Here is a 25,881-nt window from a genome sequence, read left to right on the forward strand (position 1 = left end):
GAAGTCGCTTCACGAACCAGAGGGGCCAGTTCCTGTTGGGGGCTTTTGCAAAGCTCAACCTAGATCTGGCCAACGTTGGGAACAAAAGTACATTTAGCAGAAATGGTGCGGAGTCGATCATCGACGTGACGTTCTCCAGCCCAGGACTGATCAAGAACTGGAGGGTAGACGATGGCTACACTAATAGCGACCACCAGGCGGTCTGTTTTAGTGTAGACAACAACGAGAGGCGGCAAGCGACGGGTAGAGCCAACACTCCGACCGTTCGCGGGTGGAAGACATTGCACTTTGATGCCGAGGTATTCGAAGAGGCAATGAGAAGGGAGCGCGAGGGGGGCAGTTGGCTCCGCCCGACTGCTGACCAACTAGTTGCTATGCTATCGCGGGCGTGCGACGCCACCATGCCTAGGACTCGCCAACCTAGGAATGGAAAGCCACCGGTTTACTGGTGGACGGACGCGATAGCCGACCTTCGCAGTGCGTGCCTCCGTGCAAGACGGAGGATGCAGCGTGCGCGAAACGAAGAAGAGAGGACAGAGCGCCGCGCAGCATTCAGTTCGGCAAGATCGATGCTAAAGAGTGCGATAAAGGCCAGCAAGAGGGCCTGCTTCGATAGGCTATGTGCGAGTGCCAATACAAATCCGTGGGGTGACGCCTACAGGATCGTAATGGCCAAGACTAAAGGCGCGCTGGCGCCTGCAGAGCGATCACCAGCGATGCTGGAGCGTATCATCGAGGGACTCTTTCCACGCCACGAGCCAAGTCCTTGGCCTCCGGCGGTTGAGTCTCACGTCCGACGTTCCAGTATCTCAGACATAGACCAGAGATGGTCGGCCAACCTGCCGAGCATCCAATCCGTGAGCGACGACAGCCGTGTCGAGGCAGGGGAGGAGGCAAGGGTTACGAATGAGGAACTCATCGTGATCGCCAAATCCCTAAAGGTGAGCAAGGCACCGGGACCGGATGGTATCCCTAACCTGGCGATCAGGCTGGCGATAAAAACGGCCCCCGGGCTGTTCAGGGCAGTCATGTAGAGGTGCCTGGATGACTGTCTCTTTCCGGACAGGTGGAAGCGGCAGAGACTGGTCTTATTGCCGAAGGCTGGGAAACCGCCAGGGGACCCATCGGCATATAGGCCTATCTGCCTGCTGGACACCGCGGGCAAGGTGCTTGAGAAGATCATCCTCAACAGACTGGTGAGGTACACGGAGGGTGTACACGGTCTGGCAAGTAACCAGTTCGGCTTCCGGAAGGCAGGTCCACGCTGGACGCAATCTCTTCCGTCATCAAGACGGCGGAGGTAGCAATCCAGCGCAAGAGAAGGGCAATACGCTACTGCGCAATCGTCACGCTCGACGTGAAGAATGCTGTTGTTGAACTACCGGCTGCTGAACTGTCGTAATTGTAGTGTGTTTCTGTACTGGGACGTGTTTTTTAACATTCTCGTGAGTTTTTAAATGTTTCATTAGCAATTCACGTTTGTTGAACGTAACGTTACATATGCCGCACTTGAAGTAATCAGGCTGATGATTCTTCGCGTGAATAGAAGCCTGTTCGCGGGTTTCAAATCGCATCAAACACACACGACATTTAAATGGTTTCAGCTTTATGTGTTTCCGAAGATGGTCGTCGTGATTTTGCTTGTCTGGAGTTTTATAAGTGAACATATTACAGGCGTAGGGGAAAGTAGGTAAAGACGGACACTGCGGGTAAGATGGACACTTTTAATATTTCACAAACTAGAATGTATTATGATAGTTGAGTGATGCGAATATCTTCTTTATAGTGTGTTAATGCTTTTGAGTTGCATTATCGGGTTTCAGCAAGCAAACTGTCAAATTTGAGAGTAAAACAAAGAATATTTTCTTGAACGCGCAATTTGATGTAATTTTTATTCCACGGAAAATAGTGGAGAACTCGTGAAACTTACGTGTTTTCATTTGTTTACAATAGTAAAGTGATTAATTAGTCTTTCCTCGATTTTCTAGTGAAAATCCAGCAGATTTTCGATGTTCCGATGAAGAGCTACGATCGTTTGAAAAATTTACATCCAGGTCGGGCAAGACGGACACACTAAGGTAGGGAAAGATGGACTCACGGATTTTCCAGAATTTTCACATGTAGCATCTGTTGTGTACTACAGATGTTCACAAAGTACACGCGCGAGTGCAACCAGCAAATATTAATCACTTAGCAGTTAGAACAGACCATATAGGCGGAGAATTTTCGCCTTCATCGAAACCCATCCTCTCAAACTGTTCACGTGATGTATAGATGGTCTCTAATAACGTAGAGTAATGTATGGCCATCACTTAACACATAAATCAAAAGAATACTTAACGTACTGCATCTTTTTTGTGAGTTTCCACCTTTACCTTCGTAGTGTCCATCTTAACCACCCCAAGTGTCCGTCTTTCCCAACCATGTCAAAAAACAGCAATTTGTAGTCTTATTTTTGAAGACCCAAAACACATAAAACTTGGAGGAAGTTCACTAATACCAAATAATGAGTCCAAGTGTCGGTGTTCAGCTGCAGTGTGTTTATGTGTTGTTTTCGGGTGATGTATTTATTGCACATAACGTCGAGTGCTTCGCTTGATGAAACAAAAAATGAATGCGTTGCATTTTTATACAATGTACACAACGTTTATTCTTGCCGATTTCGAACGGCGGTGTTTCTTTCAGGCGGCTGACATCGCGCGATGAGTTAGGGATTAACATCTCAACGTATGTGTAAATGAGATAGTATATCAACGCTACCTTTGAACGTTAACAAAGTTAAGCTAAGCTTTTATTCAAATGAATAAATTGATTCGAGCGCATAACTCTGTTCAACATATATTATGCTTCATTCCGCGTCGAACACTCGACAGAAACGGACGTGCAAAGTGGTCGTTCTATTACAATCCGGTCCGTGTGTACGAATAGCCAAACAAAAGAGTGTATTATTCGCGCTAAAGGCCAACTAGATTGTGAGTTGTGTCGATACGTTCTGTACCCGGCTCACAACTTTGGCTGTATTGGTGCAAAATACCAGCTGCAGTTTTGATCTGTGCACCGTGAATAGATCTTTTTAATCCAAGCCCATCAGTTGACAGTCGAGTCCGTGTCGCTGTGCTGAGTGATCTCACACCCGGCTCACTGCTGGTGGCTGTATTGGTGCTGCTGTACTGGTGCTGCTGGCTGCTTTGGGTGCAGCTTCGAACGATCGGACAACCACTGCTGGAAGGAAGAAGTAAAGAGGTACGTGTTCTTGTCGGCGCTAGTGCGCTAGTGCGCTACATTTAGCGCAATGGATATAGATCACTCACCTCCCGTGCCACCATCCCCGAACCCCCCTGACCCTGACCCTTCTGTTACCCCCTCCCCTGTTCATTCTCCAGTCCCCCCTCGCCCCAGGCTTTACCCAGACGGATCTCAACAGGGCAGCTATACTGTTTATTTTCGTCCAAAGGCAGGAGTGAATTCAAAGCGATTAAACATACTGCAAATTTCTAAAGACCTGACGAAGGGGTACAAGGCCGTGACCGAAATTTCCAAGGTCCGACCTAACAAGCTCCGTGTCGTGGTCAGTGATCTGGCACAGGCCAATGCTATCGCTTGCTCTGAGCTCTTCACACGCGAGTATCGCGTTTACATACCCGCACGAGACGTGGAGATCGACGGTGTCATAACCGATTCGAGTCTGTCTGTCGAGTGTATCCTAAAAAGCGCAACCGGTTGCTTCAAAAATACCGAAATACAGGCGAAGATTTTGGATTGTAAGCAATTGCGGTCCATGTCTCTCGTCGGCGGTAAAAAAGTTTACACTCCGTCAGACTCGTTTCGCGTTACGTTTGCCGGATCTGCACTCCCTAGCCACGTCTCGATCGACCGGGTTCGTCTGCCTGTGCGATTGTATGTACCCCGTGTTATGAATTGCACCAATTGCAAGCAGTTAGGCCACACAGCCGCCTACTGCTGCAATAAGGCACGATGTAGCAAGTGTGGGGAGACTCATGCGGAAGATTCTTGCAGTGTTAATGCTGAAAAATGTATTCACTGTGGGGAAAACCAGCATGAGCTCTCCACATGCCCGGTGTACATGCAGCGCAGAGATAAAATCAAGCGGTCACTTAAGGAGCGTTCAAAGCGTTCTTACGCTGAGATGCTGAAGAAGACCGTGACCACTTCTACCATAACATCGAACCCCTTTGATCTGTTGCCCTCTGATGAAACCGATTCTGACGATTCATCAGCGGGAACATCTTATGCCAATCCTGGGGAGTCTAGGAAGAGGAAAAATGTTTCTTCTCCTAAACTTCCCCGTAAAGGTCCTAAGATTTCCCAAAGTGTAATGAAAAGTACGAACAAACCAAACAGTGCTGCGGAAAAACCGAAGCAAACTCCTCCTGGGCTTGCAAATTTAAAGTCCCAGAAGGAGTTCCCAGCACTGCCAGGAACATCTAAAACCCCAGTTGTTCCTTTTGCACATCCAGTTGAGGAAACAAACTCTGGATTAGTGAAATTTTCTGACATTGTGGACTGGATTTTTGAAAATTTCAATGTACCCGATCCAATTAAAATTTTTCTTACAGCATTCCTCCCAACAGTTAGATCATTTTTGAAGCAGTTGACTGCCCAATGGCCCCTCCTTGCAGCGATTGTATCCTTCGATGGCTAATTCAACTACGTATATGAAGGATTCTATCTCTGTCTTACAGTGGAATCGTAGAAGTATTTTACCAAAAATGGATTCATTTAAAGTTTTAATTAATAGAAACAAATGCGATGCATTTTCCCTTTGTGAAACTTGGCTTACTTCAAATATTGATCTCAACTTCCATGATTTTAATATTATTCGCCTTGATCGAGACACCCCATATGGAGGAGTACTTTTAGGGATTAAAAAGTGCTATTCTTTCTATCGTCTTAACCTCCCCTCGATTCCAGGCATCGAAGTTGTCGCATGTCAAATGACAATACAAGGTAAAGAGCTTTGTATTGCCTCAATATATATTCCTCCCAGAGCACAGGTTGGGCAACGGTTGCTCTTTGATTTAATAGAACTTCTTCCCTCGCCACGTTTGATTTTGGGAGACTTCAACTCTCATGGCGTGGCTTGGGGTTCCCCATACAATGATAACCGCTCCTCTTTAATCTATAACCTTTGCGATGACTTCGACATGACTATTTTAAACAACGGTGAAATGACACGTATCCCGAAACCTCCAGCGCGCCCAAGCGCTTTGGATCTATCCTTATGTTCGACGTCGCTACGGTTGGATTGCACATGGAAGGTAATCCTTGATCCTCACGGTAGCGACCATTTGCCTATTCTTATTTCAATTAATAACGGGTCAACTCGCATGCGACCAATTGACATTCCGTATGACCTCACACGGAATGTCGATTGGAAGTTATACGAGGAAATGATTTCAAAAGCGGTCGAGTCGATTCAACATCATCCACCACTTGAAGAATACAACCTCCTCGCGGGCTTATTCCTCGACGCCGCGTTGCAAACCCAAACGAAGAAATATCCCGGCGTAACGATCAAAGAACGGCCTCCCACTCCGTGGTGGGACCAAGAGTGCTCCGATGTCTACACGCAAAGATCCGACGCGTATCTGACCTTCCGGGATACAGACGATGCCGACGACCTTAAACGTTATTCGGAGCTTGATACCAAGTTTAAAAGCTTGAATAAGACAAAGAAACGCGGATATTGGCGTCGGTTCGTAAACGAGACGTCGAGGGAGACATCAATGAGCACTCTTTGGAACACAGCCCGAAGAATGCGGAATCGCGTAACGGTCAACGAAAGCGAGGAGTCTTCCAGTCGGTGGATATTTGATTTTGCCAGGAAAGTATGTCCGGACTCTGTTCCTGAGCAAAACATTGTTCGCGATGCGTCTCCGGGCCACGACGCGATAGAATCACCTTTTACGATGGCAGAATTTTCAGTTGCCCTCCTGTCCTGTAACAATAACGCGCCTGGGTTAGATAGAATCAAATTCAACTTGTTGAAGAATCTACCCGGCAATGCCAAGAGGCGCTTGTTGAACTTGTTCAATAAGTTCCTGGAGCAAAACATTGTACCGCAGGATTGGAGGCAAGTGAAGGTGATCGCCATCCAAAAACCAGGGAAACCAGCTTCTGATCACAACTCTTATAGGCCGATTGCAATGCTATCCTGTATCTGGAAATTGATGGAAAAAATGATACTCCGTCGCTTAGACCACTGGGTCGAATCAAATGGTCTACTATCAGATACTCAATTTGGCTTCCGCCGTGCCAAAGGGACGAATGATTGTCTTGCGTTGCTTTCAACAGATATTCAGCTGGCGTATGCTCGCAAAGAACAAATGGCGTCTGCGTTCTTGGACATTAAGGGGGCCTTTGATTCCGTTTCTATTGACATTCTTTCGGGCAAACTTCACCGACAAGGACTTTCTCCAATTTTAAACAATTTTTTGCACAATTTGTTGTCCGAAAAGCACATGCATTTTACGCACGGCGATTTGGCAACTTTTCGCATTAGCTACATGGTTCTTCCCCAGGGCTCATGTTTAAGCCCCCTTCTTTACAACTTTTATGTAAATGACATCGACGAATGTCTGGCAAACTCATGCACGATAAGACAACTTGCAGACGACAGTGTAATCTCTGTTACAGGAGCCAAAGCTGCCGATTTGCAAGGACCATTGCAAGATACCTTGGACAATTTGTCTGCTTGGGCTTTACAGCTAGGTATCGAATTCTCTCCGGAGAAGACTGAGATAGTAGTCTTTTCTAGGAAGCATGAACCTGCTCAGCTTCAAACACAATTAATGGGTAAAACTATTTCTCAGGTTTTGGTGCACAAATATCTTGGTGTCTGGTTCGACTCTAAAGGCACCTGGGGTTGTCACGTGAGGTATCTGATGAAAAAATGTCAACAAAGAGTGAATTTTCTTCGTACAATAACCGGACAATGGTGGGGAGCCCACCCAGGAGACCTTATAAGGCTTTACCAAACAACGATACTGTCTGTTATTGAGTACGGGTGTTTCTGCTTCCGCTCCGCAGCAAACACACATTTGATCGAACTGGAGCGAATACAATATCGTTGTTTGCGTATCGCCTTGGGTTGCATACAATCGACCCATACGATGAGTTTGGAGATCTTAGCTGGAGTACTACCATTGAAAAACCGCTTCTGGAGCCTGTCTTCTCGTATTCTTATCAAATGTGAGGTCTTGAACCGACCTGTGATTGAAAATTTTGAAAGGTTAATCGAACTCAATTCTCAAACCCGTTTTATGATATTGTATTTCAATCACATGTCCCAAAATATTAACCCTTCTTCGAATATTCCAAATCGTGTCGACTTATCAAATACTTCTGATTCTACTGTGTTTTTCGATACATCCATGATAGAAGAAACTCGTGGAATCCCGGATCATTTACGCGTGCAGCAGATCCCTTAAATTTTTTCCAATAAATATCGAAACATCAACTGCGACAATATGTACTACACTGACGGATCACTTCTTGATGGGTCCACTGGCTTCGGTATCTTCAATAACAATTTAACCGTCTCTAATAAGCTCGATAATCCTGCTTCTGTTTACGTCGCAGAATTAGCTGCAATTCAGTACACCCTAGGGATTATCGAAAAAATGCCCACGGACCATTATTTCATCTTTACGGACAGTCTCAGTTCCATTGAGGCTCTCCGATCGATGAAAGATGTTAAGCACTTTCCGTATTTCCTGGGGAAAATACGGGAACATCTGAGTGCTTTATCCGAAAAATCTACTCAGATTACCTTAGCGTGGGTCCCTTCTCACTGCTCGATACCGGGTAATGAGAAAGCGGACTCTTTGGCTAAGGTGGGCGCAACAAACGGTGATATTTATGAAAGACCAATTGCCTTTAATGAATTTTTCGCATTTGTACGTCAGAATACGATCATCAGTTGGCAAAATTCTTGGACCAAGGGGGAACTGGGAAGGTGATTACATTCCATAATCCCCAAGGTATCGACGAACCCGTGGTTCAAGGGGTTGGATGTAGGTCGGGATTTCATTTGCGTGATGTCCCGGCTTATGTCCAATCACTATAGATTTGACGCGCTCCTCCGTCGTGTTGGGCTCGGGGAAAATGGTATCTGTGCCTGTGGTGAAGGTTATCACGACATAGAGCACGTTGTTTGGCCATGCCCTGTACACCGTGACGCCAGGTCTAGATTAGTAGCTTCCCTGCAGGCCAAAGGTAGGCAGCCGGCTGTTCCTGTTCGTGATGTCTTGGCGAGCCGTGACCTATCCTACATGTCCCTTATATACGTTTTCCTGAAATCCATCCACGCCCCAGTTTAGTCCTATCCCCTTCCGCCTACATCCAACCAAACGACAAGAACACGTTAAGACCCCGGTTCAAGGGGTTGGATGTAGGTCGGGATTTCATTTGCGTGATGTCCCGGCTTATGTCCAATCACTATAGATTTGACGCGCTCCTCCGTCGTGTTGGGCTCGGGGAAAATGGTATCTGTGCCTGTGGTGAAGGTTATCACGACATAGAGCACGTTGTTTGGCCATGCCCTGTACACCGTGACGCCAGGTCTAGATTAGTAGCTTCCCTGCAGGCCAAAGGTAGGCAGCCGGCTGTTCCTGTTCGTGATGTCTTGGCGAGCCGTGACCTATCCTACATGTCCCTTATATACGTTTTCCTGAAATCCATCCACGCCCCAGTTTAGTCCTATCCCCTTCCGCCTACATCCAACCAAACGACAAGAACACGTTAAGACCCCGGATCCGGAAACAGCAACTAGACCCGCACGATACTCTCAGGCCCCGATGGAAACAACCCAATATGCCAGTCCGTAATATCTTGGCCCAGCAGCGGAACATATTCAATATGCTGCTTACCTATGGCGATGGAAAACCATCAAACAACAAATCAGTGCTTTTCATGCAAAAAATTCTAGCTTAAGTTAGATTTAGTTTCAGCTCGTAGTCGGCAGCGAGGATAAAAAATTTGCTTTTAGTTATTAAGATACTTTAGAAAGTAAGCTACCAGATATAATTGGCGCCGTTAAACATTGAATTGTATTTGTGCCGTGTCAAATAAACTATAGATGAGGAAAAAAAAATATATATTATGCTTTCGTCATGCTCACACTTCTGTGTGAACAAACCTTCAAAAACATAGATGAGACTAGCGCCACTGTCTTCCACGGCAATTTCAGGAAACAAGGCCAATGCCACCGGGTTGGCTACAGAGGCGAAGATCTTTTTGCACAATTTACAACGATAGGCGGACGACGTTGTCGTTAATGTTGTTGGTTGCTGTTTGGTAAGGTAATGAACGTGAAACAAGTCACAAGGAGCACATTTATTGTGCAGGTTTCTGTTGAAATACCGGATGAGAATTTAGCATTTGAAATATAGTGGTCATGCGTGTTACTTTTTGTCTTTCTCCAAGAAAGGTATAGCAATCACTGCAAAAACTAAAGATATGAAAGTGCTTCAAAGGGCCAAATGTCGTATATCACTCGACTCAGTTCGACGAGTTGAACATTTTCTGTATGTATTTATGTATGAGTGTGTGTATGTGCAACTTTTTTTCCTCACTCACTTTGCTTTCCATGAAATTAATTGCAAATCAAAGGTCTGGTTGGCCCATAAGTTGCTATTGAATTTCTTTTTAATCGGGTTTTTAATTTAAAGGTTATGTATCAAAATGTAAAAATCATGTAACATCAATATCTTAGAAACTACCCAACCGATTTTAACAAAACTGATGTCAAATGAACGGGCTATCTCTTGAACCCTTAACTTATAAATTTCATAATAATTAAACATATGGATCAAAAGTTATGTAAAATATTGTTTTCCAGAGGCTGTTTTTTTAACTCACTTTTTTCTAACTCACCCATTTTTCTCAGAGATTGCTGGATCGATTTTTACAAAATTAGTCTCGATCGAAAAGTCTAGTTTTTTTTGTTCATCTATAATTTATTTGACACGGCACAAATACAATTTAATGTTTAACGGCGCCAATTATATCTGGTAGCTTACTTTCTAAAGTATCTTAATAACTAAAAGCAAATTTTTTATCCTCGCTGCCGACTACGAGCTGAAACTAAATGTAACTTAAAGCTATAATATTTTGCATTAAAAGCACTGGTTTACTGTATGATGGTTTTCATTGCCATAGGTAAGCACATGTTCCGCTGCTGGGCCAAGATATTACGGACTGGCATATTGGGTTGTCTCCCTCGGGCCTTGAGAGTATCGTGCGGGTCTGATTGCTGTTTCCGGATCCGGGGTCTTAACGTGTTCTTGTCGTTAGGCTGGATGCAGGCAGAAGGGGGTAGGACTAAACTGGGGCGTGGATGGATTTCAGGAAAACGTATTTAGACCTGGCGTCACGGTGTACAGGGCATGACCAAACAACGTGCTCTATGTCGTGATAACCTTCACCACAGGCACAGATACCACTTTCCCCGAGCCCAACACGACGGAGATGCGCGTCAAATCTATAGTAATTGGACATAAGCCGGGACATCACGCAAATGAAATCCCGACCTACATCCAACCCCTTGAACCACGGGTTCGTCGACACCTTGGGGATTATGGAATGTAACCACCTTCCCAGTTCCCCTCTGGTCCAAGCATTTTGCCAACTGATGATCGTATTCTGACGTACAAATGAGAAAAATTCATTAAAGGCAACTGGTCTTTCATAAATTCCACCGTTTGTTGCGCCCACCTTAGCCAAAGAGTCCGCTTTCTCATTGCCCGGTATCGAGCAGTGAGAAGGGACCCACGCTAAGGTAATCTGAGTAGATTTTTCGGATAAAGCACTCAGATGTTCCCGTATTTTCCCCAGGAAATACGGAGAGTGCTTAACATCTTTCATCGATCGGAGAGCCTCAATGGAACTGAGACTGTCCGTAAAGGTGAAATAATGGTCCGTGGGCATTTTTTCGATAATCCCTAGGGTGTACTGAATTGCAGCCAATTCTGCGACGTAAACAGAAGCAGGATTGTCGAGCTTGTAGGAGGCGGTAAAATTATTGTTGAAGATACCGAAGCCAGTGGACCCGTTGAGAAGTGATCCATCAGTATAAAACGCATTGTCGCAGTTGATGTTTTTATATTTGTTATAAAATATTTTAGGGATCTGCTGCACGCGTAAATGATCCGGGATTCCACGAGATTCTTCCATCATGGATGTATCGAAAAACACAGTAGAAACAGAAGTATCTACTAATTTGACACGATTGGAGGTGTATGAGGAAGGATTTATACTTTGAGACATGTGATTGAAATACACAGTCATGAAACGGGTTTGAGAATTAAGTTCAACTAGCCTATCGAAATTTTCAATTACCAAGGGGTTCAAAACCTCACATTTGATGAGAATACGAGTAGTCAGATCCCAAAAGCGGTCTTTTAATGGGAGAACGCCCGCCAAAACTTCCAAACTCATCGTATGGGTCGAATGCATGCAACCTAAGGCAATACGCAAACAACGATACTGCAATCGTTCCAGCTTGAATAAATGGGTGTTTGCAGCGGAGCGGAAGCAGAAACACCCGTACTCAAGCACCGACAATATCGTTGTTTGGTAAAGCCTTATGAGGTCTCCTGGGTGGGCGCCCCACCATGATCCAGTAATTGTCCGGAGAAAATTCACTCTTTGTTGACATTTTTTCATCAAATACCGAACGTGACATCCCCACGTGCCTTTCGAATCGAACCAGACACCAAGATATTTGTGTACCAAAACCTGAGAAATCGTTTTACCCATTAATTGTGTTTGAAGCTGAGCAGGTTCATGCTTCCTAGAAAAAACTACTATCTCAGTCTTCTCCGGAGAGAATTCGATACCTAGCTGTAAAGCCCAAGCAGACAAATTGTCCAAGGTATCTTGCAATGGTCCTTGCAAATCGGCAGCTTTGGCTCCTGTAACAGAGACCACGCTGTCGTCTGCAAGTTGTCTTATCGTGCATAAATTTGCCAGACATGCGTCAAAGTCATTCACATAAAAATTGAGCATGAGCCCTGGGGAAGACTCATGTAGCTAATACGAAAAGTTGCCAAATCGCCATGCGTAAAATGCATATGCTTTTCGGACAACAAATTATGCAAAAAGTTGTTCAAAATTGGTGAAAATCCTTGTCGGTGAAGTTTGCCCGAAAGAATGTCAATAGAAACGGAATCAAAAGCCCCCTTAATGTCCAAGAACACAAATGCCATTTGTTCTTTGCGAGCATAGGCTAGCTGAATATCTGTTGAAAGCAACGCAAGACAATCATTCGTTCCTTTGGCACGGCGGAAGCCAAATTGAGTACCTGATAGTAGATCGTTTGATTCGACCCAATGGTCTAAATGACGGAGTATCATTTTCTCCATCAATCTCCGGATACAGGATAGCATTGCAATCGGCCAATAAGAGTTGTGATCAGAAGCTGGTTTTCCCGGTTTTTGGATGGCGATCACCGTCACTTGCCTCCAATCCTGCGGTACAATGTTTTGCTCCAGGAACTTATTGAACAAGTTCAACAAGCGCCTCTTGGCATTGCCGGGTAGATTCTTCAACAAGTTGAATTTGATTCTATCTAACCCAGGCGCGTTATTGTTACAGTACAGAAGGGCAACTGAAAATTCTGCCATCGTAAAAGGTGATTCTATCGCATCGTGGCCCGGAGACGCATCGCGAACAATGTTTTGGGCAGGAACAGAGTCCGGACATACTTTCCTGGCAAAATCAAATATCCAACGACTTGAAGACTCCTCGCTTTCGTTGACCGTTACGCGATTCCGCATTCTTCGGGCTGTGTTCCAAAGAGTGCTCATCGATGTCTCCCTCGACGTCTCGTTCACGAACCGACGCCAATATCCGCGTTTCTTTGCTTTAGCCAGGCTTTTAAGCTTGGTATCAAGCTCCGGCCAAAAACGCGTCGGATCTTTGCGTGTAGACATCGGAGCACTCTTTGTCCCACCACGGAGTTGGAGGCCGCTTTTTGATCGTTACGCCGGGATATTTTTTCGTTTGGGCTTGCAACGCGGCATCGAGGATTAGGCCCGTGAGGAGGTTGTATTCTTCAAGTGGTGGGTGTTGTTTAATCGACTCGACCGCTTTTGAAATCATTTCCTCGTATAACTTCCAATCGACATTCCGTGTAAGGTCATACGGAATGTCAACTGGTCGCATGCGAGTTGACCCGTTATTGATTGAAATAAGAATAGGCAAATGGTCGCTACCGTGAGGATCGAGGATTACCTTCCATGTGCAATCCAACCGTAGCGACGTCGAACATAAGGATAGATCCAAAGCGCTTGGGCGCGCTGGAGGTTTCAGGATACGTGTCATTTCACCTTTGTTCAAAATAGTCATGTCAAAGTCATCGCAAAGGTTATAGATTAAAGAGGAGCGGTTATCATTGTAGGGGGAACCCTAAGCCACACCATGAGAGTTGAAGTCTCCCAAAATCAAACGTGGCGAGGGAAGAAGTTCTATTAAATCAAAGAGCAACCGTTGCCCAACTTGTGCTCTGGGAGGAATATATATTGAGGCAATACAAAGCTCTTTACCTTGTATTGTCATTTGACATGCGACAACTTCGGTGCCTGGAATCGAGGGGAGGTTAATACGATAGAAAGAATAGCACTTTTTAATCCCTAAAAGTACGCCTTCATATGGGGTGTCTCGATCAAGGCGAATAATATTAAAATCATGGAAGTTGAGATCAATATTTGAAGTAAGCCAAGTTTCACATAGGGAAAATGCATCGCATTTGTTTTTATTTATCAAAACTTTAAACGAATCAATTTTTGGTAAAATACTTCTACAATTCCACTGTAAGACAGAGATAGAATCCTTCGTATACGCAGATGAATTAAGCATCGAAGGATACAATCGCTGCATGGAAGGGCCATTGGGCAGTCAACTGCTTCAAAAATGATCTAACTGTTGGGAGGAATGCTGTAAGAAAAATTTTAATTGGATCGGGTACATTGAAATTTTCAAAAATCCAGTCCACAATGTCAGAAAACTTCACTAATCCAGAGTTTGTTTCATCAACTGGGAGTGCAAAAGGAACAACTGGGGTTTTAGATGTTCCTGGCAGTGCTGGGAACTCCTTCTGGGACTTTAAATTTGCAAGCCCGGGAGGAGTTTGCTTCGGTTTTTCCGCAGCACTGTTTGGTTTGTTCGTACTTTTCATTACACTTTGGGAAATCTTAGGACCTTTTCGGGGAAGTTTAGGAGAGGAAATATTTTTCCTCTTTCTAGACGCCCCAGGATTGGCATAAGTTGTTCCCGCTGGGGAATCGTCAGAATCGGTTTCATCAGAGGACGACAGATCAAAGGGGTTCGATGTTATGGTAGAAGTGGTCACGGTCTTCTTCAGCATCTCAGCGTAAGAACGCTTTGAACGCTCCTTAAGTGACCGCTTGATTTTATCTCTGCGCTGCATGTACACCGGGCATGTGGAGAGCTCATGCTGATTTTCCCCGCAGTGAATACATTTTTCAGCATTTACACTGCAAGAATCGTTCGCATGAGTTTCTCCACACTTGCTACATCGTGCCTTATTGCAGCAGTAGGCGGCTGTGTGGCCTAGCTGCTTGCAATTGGTGCAATTCATAACACGGGGTACATACAATCGCACAGGCAGACGAACCCGATCGATCGAGACGTGGCTAGGGAGAGTAGATCCGGCAAATGTAACACGAAACGAGTCTGACGGAGTGTACACTTTTGTGCCGTTGACAAGAGACACAGACCGCAATTGCTTGCAATCTATGATCTTTACTTTTACGTCGTGACACAAAGCATTTTCGAAGCAGCCAATACCGCTTGCCAAGATACACTCGACCGACAGACTCGAATCGGTTATGACACCGTCGATCTCAACGTCTCGTGCGGGTATATAAACGCGATACTCGCGTGTGAAGAGCTCGGAGCGAGCAATAGCGTTGGCCTGTTCCAGGTCGCTGACCACGACACGGAGCTTGTTGGGTCTGACCTTGGTGATTTCGGTCACGGCCTTGTACCCCTCCGTCAGGTCTTTCGAAATCTGCAGGATATTTAACGGTTTCGATTTCGGTCCTGCTTTTGGCCGAAAGAAAACAGTAACGCTGCCCTGAGATCCGTCCGGGTAAAGCCTGGGGCGAGGGGGGACTGGAGAATTAACAGAGGAAGGGTTGGCAGGAGGGACAGGGTCGGAGGGGTTCGGGGATGGTGGCACGGGAGGCGAGGGATTTACATCCATCGCGCTAAATCTAGCGCACTAGCGCCGACAGAACACGTACCTCTTTACTTCTCCTTTCAGCAGGGTTGGTTGTCCGAACGGTCGAAGCTGCAGCCTTTACAGCCAGCAGCACCAATACAGCAGCTCCAAACAGCCACCAGCAGCGAGCCGGGTGTGTGATCACTCAGCACAGCGACACAACTCGCTGTCAACTGTTGGCTTCTTCTTTTTCCTCCTTTGTGTTGAGATTCTCGTCCACTGCTGTAGCACAAATCACTTAGCAGCCAAATCGGCTTACGCACCAGCAAACAGCCACGATGCGAAACAGTTGCACAAAGGCGGGCGACCTTGAGCCTTCACTCGACCACGCAAACAATGCCAACACTTGCTCGCGCGTCTTTTGTTTTATATTCTATCGGAGCGATCACCAAACACATCCGATACTGATGCGTGTTCGGCACAGAATGAAAAGTCTAGTTATCCCATAGGTTGTTATTGAATTTTATTGTATTTATAAAAATGTGAAATCACAAAAGCAAAGCTTATACCAAAGCCTGCTAAAACTCGCACACTTTTCTCAGAGATGGTTAGGTCGATTTTCACGAAATCAGTTGCAAATGAAAAGTCTAGTGGCCTTATAACACCCTATTGAATTTCATTGTAATCGGAAATTTAGTTCCGGTACCGTATTTTAAAATGTGAATATCACGAAACTTCATTATCTTAGAAACTACAAAACTGGTGTCAAATGAACGGGCTGTCTTGAAAATCCTTAAATAATGATTGAACATATGGTTCAAAAGTTTTTAAAAGAAACGTGTTCGGGAGGCTATGAAACTCCCTCATTTTTCTTAGAATTAGATGAATTAATTTTTTCAAATTAGTGTCATGTTGAAGGCCTAGTTAGCCCACAAGCCCTATTGAACTTTATTGTAGTTGGATTATAACTTTGTCCGTTATGAATGAAAGAAGGAAAACACCTGTTGAAAAGAAACATATTCCAAAGACTGCTCAAACTCACCAATTTTTTGCCTTTCTCCTAGAAAGGTATAGCAATCACTGGAAAAACCAAAGGTATAAAAGTGATCCCAATGGCCGAATGTCATATACCACTCGACCCCTTTCGACGAACTGAGCATTTTCTGTATGTATTTATGTATGTGTGTATGTGTGTGTGTGTGTATGTATGTGCAACTTTTTTTTCTCACTCACTTTTCTCAGAGATGGCTGGACCGATTTTCATGAAATTAATTGCAAATGAGAGGTCTAGTTGCGCCATAGGTTGCTATTGAATTTCATTGTAATCGGATTTTTAGTTTAGAGGTTATGTATCAAAATGTAAAAATCACGAAACATCAATATCTCAGAAACCACACAACCGATTTCAATGGAACTGGTTTCAAATGATCGGGCTGTCTCCAGAATCCTTAACTTTTAAATTTCGTTATGGTTGAACATATGGTTCAAAAGTTATGTAAAGAAAAGTTATACTAAGGTTGTTTAAACTCACTCATTTTTCTCAGAGATAGTTGAACCGATTTTCACAAAATTAGTGTCAAATGAAAGGTCTAGTTGCCCCATAGGTTGCTATTGAATTTTATTGCAATCGGATAGTAACTTTGTCCGTTGTTCATAAAAATGTGAAATCACATAATGAAAGTAAACATATTGACTTTCTCCTAACGATCACTGGAAACTTTTTTTCTCACTCACTTTTCTCAGCGATGGCTGAACCGATTTCAATGAAATTAATTGCAAATGAATGGTCTAGTTGCCCTATAAGATCCTATTGAATTTTATTGTAATCAGATTTCTAGTTTAGAGGTTATGTATCAAAATGTAAAAATCATGAAACATCAATATCTCAGAAACTGCACAAACGATTTGAACAAAATTGGTTTCAAATGAACGGGCTACTTAAAAACCCTTAACTTTTGAATTTTGTGGTTCAGAAGTAATGGAAAGAAACGTGTTCTGGATACTATTCCTTCTCACTCATGTTTCTCAGAGATGGCTGGACAGATTTGCATAAAATCAGTGTCATATGGAAGGTCTTGTTGCCCCATAAGACCCTAATGATTTTTTTTTGCAAACGGATTATTACTTTGCCTGTAATGTTTAAAAATGTGAAATCTAGCTATTGAAAGAAACATATTCCAAAGACTACCTGGACTCACTCACTTTTCTCAGAGATGGTTGACCCGATTTCCACAGAATTAGTATCAAATGAAAGGTCTACCTACCTCATAACACCCTATTGCATTTTGCTGTAATCGGATTGTAACTTCGTCTGTAATGTATCGAAATGTGAAAATCACGAAACTTTATTATCTTAGAAACTACACAACCGATTTGAACAATATTGATATCAGATGAACGGGCTAGTTAAGGGTTAACTGATGAATTATGATTGAACACGTGGTTTCAAAGTTTGGCTGCTTTATACGTTCCTTTTTCATTTGATTATAATCGAACTTAAGCAACCGTTATGTATTAAATTGTTAATAAAACAACGAAAGTCTATTATCTCAAAGATTACATGACTTATTGGAACATAACTTGTGTCATACGAACGAGTCATCTCTCGAACTTACCAATAACAAACTTCATAACAATTTGATATGTGGCTCAAAAGTTATGGAAAGAAGAGAAATTCAAAGACTATTCAAAACTATACCTGCTTTGATTAATATATGTGACCTCAACATAATTTAAATATGTTATCGTTCAATTTAAATGTTTCTGATATTGCTGATGATTGAATTTAATTCAAATTTTAAATTATATACTTTAGTTACAACATCAATATTTTAGTACCCAAAGAGTGAATATTCCTTTGTTGGATTGCAGCGTTCATGTAAATCTATTTTTACAAATAATAAGTTTAAATGAGAGAGGCTGGGTCTGACCGCTAGGTGGATTAATTTAGGTTTTTCAAAATAGTTAGACCGATTATCACAAAGTTAGTCTCAAACATACTTAAACTATTACTTTATATATAACATCAATATCCTAGTACCCAAAAAGTGGATATACCTTCGTTGGATTGTATTTGATAATTTAAGGATGTTCTCCAGAAACCGGAAGCTGCAAAATCGGGTTTCAAAGCGAAGTATATAGTTCACCCCGGCTTCCGAGCACTATTCCGGCTCCTGAAAAACATTGGGTAATGTTTGTCCCTTTGAGGTTGTTTTCCATAAATCGGAAGCTACTTTCTAGAAAATCCCAAGTAAATATCTGGCCTCTGGGTTTAATGCTTCCGCAATACTCATGATAGGTGATATTTGATCACTTTGTGCTGTTTTCAGAAACTAAAAATCGGCATCTTCGCCATCGAAATATCCAGATTAGGCAGAATTCTGCCATTCTAGGAGGTATTCCGGTAACCAGGAGTAGTCATCTGGATTTTTCGCGTGATGTATTTAAAACATGTTTACTTCATGGTGTTTACATGTGTATGTGTTACTGTATGCTCGTTTGTGTGTAAATGGTATGTTTTAAATGTTCGGTATAGTTGTGCTGTTGGCTATCAGAAATTCGTTATTTAAAGTGGAAAATAAATCCAGCAGAAATTTCCAAGGTGTATTTTATTTTCTAAAATTGAAATGTTCGTGTTAATCTATTTTAACAAGTGATAAGTTCGAATGAGAAAGGCTGGGTCTCACCACTAAGTGGATTAATTTGGGTTTTATCCTCAATTTGTTTAATCTAAGTAATCAAAAAGTAAAAAACAGAAACTTCTGGTAAAACTGCTCAATTTTTTTCATCTCATGTCGGGCTCCAATTATTGGTAGGTCGAATTCATTGGCTGCGGTACAAGGGTGCGTGTTATGGAATACTCAACAAGAGAGAACGAAAATCATCCCACGTTATATACATAGGCGTAGCCAGAGGGGGCAGGGGGGTCGTTGCGACATCTTTAGCCATCTATGTGAAGTAACAGCCAGATCAAAAATAATTGATTGAAATGCTTGCGCTATGTTGCGTGGAATTGCACAGGTTTTTCAGTTGATCCACCATGGATCCGCCTGCATCAACTAGCTTGGAGTATTGGAACCGAGCTGTGACAATTCCTTACCTTGATTCTCTTGTAACTTCACTGGAAACACGGTTCGATGAAGATAGTGCACCTGCCTACGCGTTGTCCTTGCTGCATTCCGCTAACGTAATACGCATGTCGTTGGAAGAATTCAAGCGCAAAACCGAAAATTTCGTAATTTTTATATGAAGTTGACCATTTTGTTGGAGAGGTGGAAGTTGTGTATTAACATTGCAGCAAGATGAGAGTAGATCGTAAGAACTTGGAAGAGTTGGATCTTATAGACCTGCTAGCTAAAGCCCGTTCTTTCTTCCCTGCGACTGAGAAAGCAGTTAAAATTGAACTTGCTCTACCATGGAAACATGCACGATTGAACGCTCGTTCAGCACATTACGTCGAGTGAAAACCTGGCTGAGGTCAACAATAATTGAACAGCGGTTGAGTGCTCTCTGCTTACTGAGTGTTCATCAACAACAATCGTGAAAAGACACATGAACCGCTTCCGGAACGTTTGACGTTTGATACCCGAAGATTTTATTGAGAATCTTGACTGTGTCTTCAATCTTCACATCCTTGGGAAGCTTTGACAGGATGTAGTTGAGATAGCGGCTGTGCGAATGGGTGTCCAGCTTCCGGAGAAATAAACGTACCTTCGCCGCATCATTCAGCTGGCCTGTTAAACAACAACGTCCGAGCGTAACTCCGTTTTCTTCGTCGAAGACAAACTCGATGATGTTCGAAGAGAGGGACTCCAAAATCTGCTCCGGGGTTTGATACTGACGCTGGTGCTGGACCGCTATCCGCTGTAAAATTTGGGCCATCTTGGGCGTCGTACACAAATTACGTAACGCTAAAACTTAGATTTCAGACCCCTTCCCCCCTTTGTAACGAAAAGTAACGTTCGATATGACCCCCCCCCCCCTAAAATTACGTAACGCTGGGCAATCTGTGCTCCTCTCCAAATTTGCAATTTTGAGCAAACATCACAGTTACGTAACGATCTCAACTACCCCCCCCTCCCCCCTATGTAACGATAAGTAACGCAGACTTAACCCCCCTCCCCCCTTTCATGCGTTACGTAATTTGTGTACGACGCCTTGTGAATCATATCTTGAATTCCCGGTTGCGGCTGCTGATCAACTTTATCTTCTGCCATGTCGGTGGATTCTTGAGATCCTCGTCGCCAAAATAATATGTCCAAAGGTTTAAATGAACTTTTAAATGAAGTTTTTAGTACAGAACATCTATTTGTATTTGAGGTTGGACAAAGAATAATCAAATTTTCCACTCTGATGTCAAGGACTACTTTTCACTGGTTGCCTTGATGTAACAATCACTAAAGACTAGTACTTATTTCTATTTTTCAAAACACACTAAAGTCGCTTTTTACGCGGGGGATACGTGCCGCGTAAGAAAACGCGTAAATTCCAGAATCCGCGTAAAAAAACGCGTGACATTCGAAATCCGCGTAAATTCCGGAATCCACGTAAAAAAAAGCCGCGTAAAAAAACCCGCGTAAAAACAACCGCGTAAGAAGCGACCTTATTGTACCATTTTTTACTTCTGAAATTTTGAAGAGCTTAACCCCCCCCCCCTATTTGAAATTCTGGCTACGCCCATGGTTATATGCAAAAGGCAATCCGTAGTAACGAAAAATTGAGCAAACTTGCCATCTGTAATTATTGCGCCCCAAAATCATCTAATTGAAGTAGTTATTATTTATCTCTTGCGTTGAAGCTAGACCACACGTCCATCTAGCAACTGTTTTGTTTTCGTATTAGGTTGCGACCAATTTTTTAATATTTTGTGACAGCGTCTGTTATAAAATACTTGACAGCTTGAAAAGTGCTAGAAAGAGAAGGAAATATCGTTAAATTTAACAAAACTAGAATCATTCCGTGTCTGTTAATTCCTAAGTTTCATGTGTATTCGTATACAATGTTTTCTTAGAGAGGGAATTAAGATGTATGAAACTATCTTAGTCCTACGTTAACCACGCGGCCGCGTCTTGGATACCACCCTCCTATTTTCTCTGGTGATAAGGTCCGGCAGCTGTGTTCCAGTAACCTTCAATATTATTTTCGAAAGACTTCAAGCTAATTAAACAACATTCTGCTGCAGGGTCACCAACCTTTTAAAGAACGAAAGAGTTGATAGAGAATAATTAAAAAAGACTTAACTGAAATTCCCCACTTCAGATCATTGAATTGATTAACCCCAATCGAGTTTATTCCCGAGCCTATTGCAAGTAACAAAATTGGCTTAACCGATTTGTACTCGGTCATTTTAACACCCGTAAGTGCTCGACAGAGTACCAGAGTACCCGCAAAAACGAGATGCTTCGAACTGAAAATGTCTTGAATGACAGTTCGCTCAAGTGCGGTATATGGAAGAGCTGAGGTTAAACTTACTTTTTAAAGTAATAAACTCAAAAATGATACCCGGGTACCCAGGTTAAGACAAGCTGTCATAATTCTACGTTAACATGTTGGAATGAGCTGCCTAATGATCAGGAATCAATACTTGAAAATATTATAACGAAATAAAGTCATTAATCATCGATACACCAATTCTATTTTACTATTTACAATTTTATAATAAGAAAAAAAAAACTGAAACTGGGAAAACTACCGCTGGGCATTGCGTCAGGGAGTACGTTTCTGCTTGACCAAAAAAATAATTTGAAGACTTTGAATTTACACAAATCGAATAATTTAGTGTACACCCACTTTTTTGTTTTTTTTTTTCTGTTCCTTCATTCATTCCGTTAAGATTCTGTTCAATATAAATATTTTTACCCGAAAAAAAAAACAATAACAATAAAAAAGGTGCTGATAAACTTCAAGACACTGTTAGCAACCTTTATGTCACTTTTATGTTGGATTAGATACTTTAATTTCGGCCAATCTATTAAAAAGTTAGACACTGCAGAGGTTATCTTCAAAAGTTTTCAACGTGTGACAATGCTAACCGCTAGATGAAAGAGCCATACAATACAACAACCACGTTTACAAGACCCCTTTCAAATGTCAAACTTTGTGGCCGTTAGTGATCAGTTTTCGAAAATAGGCTAAAGTACACTGATTTCTATACCTATGTTGTGACCTTAGAATTCAATAACCTGAGAATAAAAAATTTCCAGTAAAATTCAATGTAGAATTAGGAAGCGTGTACTCATGTTATTGTGAGCGAAAAGCGAAAACAAGCTTCGATTCTTTAGTGCACTTGAGAGGAAAAGCTCGTCTCCCCTTGTGAAAATATGAACTGAGTCTATCGGTTGATGACTCACAAAGATTAGATCATTTTGCATGAGAACGTTTATGCCATTATAAGCAGGATGTAGTGTCTGACGTTGTTACGTTCAATAAACAAGATTTGAACTGTACTCGCAGTCTAATTTATTACAATGGATACAGTTCCCATTTTTAGCTGCAATTGATACCTCTCCGGTTTATTATTACATATACTTTGATTATTCCCAAGTGAACAACACAAGTTTGACACCAGCTGAGATGCTGCACCAGAGCTTAGAGAGAGGCGACAGCTGGTTTTGCTTTTATTCTAATGAATGTCATGAACCAGACAAGAAATATCATTGGGAACGGAGATTATCTTAATCGATGCAAATTTATCCGGCATTTATTTTTTCAAGATAATTTTTGAAACAAACATTACAGAAAGATAAATTATTTTTGTTCTATTATTCACTTTGATTTATTTCAAGTTGTTAATGTGCTAACTTTTTCTGCTTTAGTGATTTACGCGTTTTTACGAAAACTCTCACTTCAACAAAAACCATGAATTTAAATTAAAAATACTGTATAATTCATTTCTAATTTACAAGTTAATATGAACTTTAACTACGTAATCAACCACCCAAAAACAATAAAACATTGGTGATGCCTGTCACTCAAATTGAAATTGTTTTGAATTCCTAACATTCATTTGTAAGCCTGAAGAGCATTACGCGGACACATCGACTGGATTTCGAGCTTGTTAACATGCATTGCATACCTTTAATGCATCTGTCCATTTCCAACTACTACTCACGCCACTAAATTGTATCCACCGCGTTAAAAGTACTGGATCAATCGAAGGTCAATGAAAAAAATAGAGACAGATCTCATCGCAACCTTACCTCAGTTCACAAAATATTATCAGAACTACTAATTTTTAATTGCACGGACGGAAAAAGAATCCATGAATCTACTTTTGTTACATCAAAAATAGATTATAATATTGAACCGATATAACAACCATCTCAAGTTTGAGCATATTTTTGAATAATATCATCATCAAAACGAGTGACAGATGCGCACGCTGACTTGATTAAAACGTCTGTGGGATATTTTTCTTGCACAGCAACGAAAACGAAGTAGACAAAAACAAAATTGAACTGTCATTGAGCTGGCGCCTCTCTCTCTCAGCGCCAAAGCTATGCTTGATTACCGTCAGTGGTTTTGCGGTCGTTTGCAATCGTTTTGATTGCTCATATTTTACCGCTCATACCCAGCGCTGAAGGATTTCGCTATCTCGAATGGCTGCTAACTGTGTGACCCCTCTGCTAAGCGATTGTACCTCTCGTAAATTTTGATATTACCCATAGCTCTTCAGCAATGCGAAACGTTGCGGTTTTTATTTTCCGTTTTTAGGAAGCATTATTATGAGGGAATTTTTAATGAGAGTCATTTGTCACTCAGATGCAAAACCAGAGAGTGTGGGAATAAGATAAATGCAACAAGTCGTACTAACAAAAACAATAGAAAACACTGGGCATCTATTTTTAATGGGGAATTGTGGTTAACTTTTCATTCTGCTCGTATTACCTTATTTGGCTCCCAGAGATTTGATCCTGCATTAATAATAAACTTTGCAGATGTGAGGTTGTAGATGAACATCGATGATGACTCTATCGGTATCATTAATCTAAATTAACTTGAAACTGTTGTTATGAAATTGGAGCAAACAAATTGTGATCTATCAATCAGTGTCAAAAGTTTAGTACACTAACAAATCCTTTTGTCTGCTGAACTTGCTCTTTCGATCAAAGCACTTTATCTGAAATCCATTGCGCAGTACGAGTCATCTTTTTTCCTCGTTCTCATCAATGTTTTTTCCATCTAATCCAACAGGAGTGGAACGACGAGCTGGCAAAGCTGGCCGAATACAATACCCGCACCTGTTTGTACTCGCACGACGAATGCCGGGCGACGGAGAAGTATCGCTTCGCCGGACAGAATATCGCCCGAAAGTCCAAACCGAACAACATCACCGTCGAGGTCACGCGTGCTATCTCCGATCTGACCAACAAATGGTGGCAGGAGTATGTCGATACGAACCAAACCGTAATGGACTCCTACCGGAAGGTGGGCGAGGGGTAAGTGGCATTCGATACGCACCGTTCGAGATAACGGTGAAAATCCTGCCAGTTCGACCGTCTTCATAAGCCTTCGGGCAAAGCGATTGTCATTAACAACGGACACCCACTCTTCCCCATTCCATCCCACTAATAACGGTTTTGATTGCAGAGTGCATATCGGACATTTCGCTCTGATGGCTAGCGATCGGATTACCAGGGTTGGTTGTGCCGCGACCAAGTACTACAATCCGGACAACAAGCGTAACTACGTGTACTACGTTTGCAACTATTCGTTCACTAATGTGCTCGGCAAGCCAGTCTACCGGAAGGGCAAACCGTGCTCCAAGTGTGATAACTGCAGCAAAAAATACCCGGGACTGTGCGAGGGTATTGGCGATGCAATCGATAAGGATCTTTGAGTGGCTCGCGATGGAGGCTTTTGCGAATTGATAGATGTAGGTTAATAAAAGTGATATTTGCTGCACTACTGAACTGAGTTTTACTTTGTTGAATGAATGTTTGGAAATGTTTACCATAATTTAATAGGGTTAATTTGAGCGATTCGAGTTTCTTGCTATTGAACGGGATTTTTGTCACTCGCCAAGCCTTGCTCTCTGGAGGGTTAGAAGCGGGAATAATTTGTAATTTTTTTTTTTCATCAAAATTCAACTTTTTAGAAATCAAAATTAAAAATGTTCTCAACAAACTTGCCCAGTATTTTATAAAATAAACACCTGGAGATCGTGCTTTGGCATGTCACCGGATATGGAATTAATTTCGGTGTTTAACAGAAAGCAAATTAATTATATTCAACTTAAAAAAAATAATGGTTCTGAATAACCAGCATTTTTGAAGTAGAATACTTCTCTCAGGAAGTTCGGCTACATAGGGATGTGAAATGAAAATCTAAAACCGAAAAAAGTGAAAAATATGTCCAATTTCAAATGCTAATAAATCGGTTAGTATTCGATGGATTTCCTTCGTTCTTGCAGCAATAGATTGGAAAATCTTCTAAGATTCTTCCCAAAATAAGATAATTGTAATTTTATTATTCACACTATTGTACTATTGAAAATAGTCAAGCCTTGTCAAAACGAAAAATTCGACCTCTGATTGGTCGTTATATGCTTGCTTCCCAAGCACGGCCGACAAGATCATATACCTTGCAATTCAAAACTTGCTATTTGGCCTATATAAGAGCCTGTTTCAGCCGGAGCCGCTCATAATAGTTCTAGACAGCGACAACAGCAGTCG

General features: G+C 42.3%; 1 protein-coding gene across 1 annotated transcript in view; it reads left to right on the top strand.

The window, feature by feature from the left end:
* Positions 1-25,119, top strand: part of LOC129731790 (antigen 5 like allergen Cul n 1-like) — a 30,143-nt gene extending 5,024 nt beyond the window's left edge. Inside the window, exons 3-4 of the mRNA XM_055692099.1 lie at positions 24,401-24,645; positions 24,797-25,119. Coding sequence (XP_055548074.1) covers positions 24,401-24,645; positions 24,797-25,046 — 495 coding nt within the window. The 3' untranslated portion in view covers positions 25,047-25,119. The remainder of the gene's footprint in view (positions 1-24,400; positions 24,646-24,796) is intronic.
* Positions 25,120-25,881: the final 762 nt, after the last annotated feature.

This window comes from Wyeomyia smithii, chromosome 3 (genome assembly GCF_029784165.1).
Source record: "Wyeomyia smithii strain HCP4-BCI-WySm-NY-G18 chromosome 3, ASM2978416v1, whole genome shotgun sequence".
NCBI lineage: Eukaryota > Metazoa > Arthropoda > Insecta > Diptera > Culicidae > Wyeomyia > Wyeomyia smithii.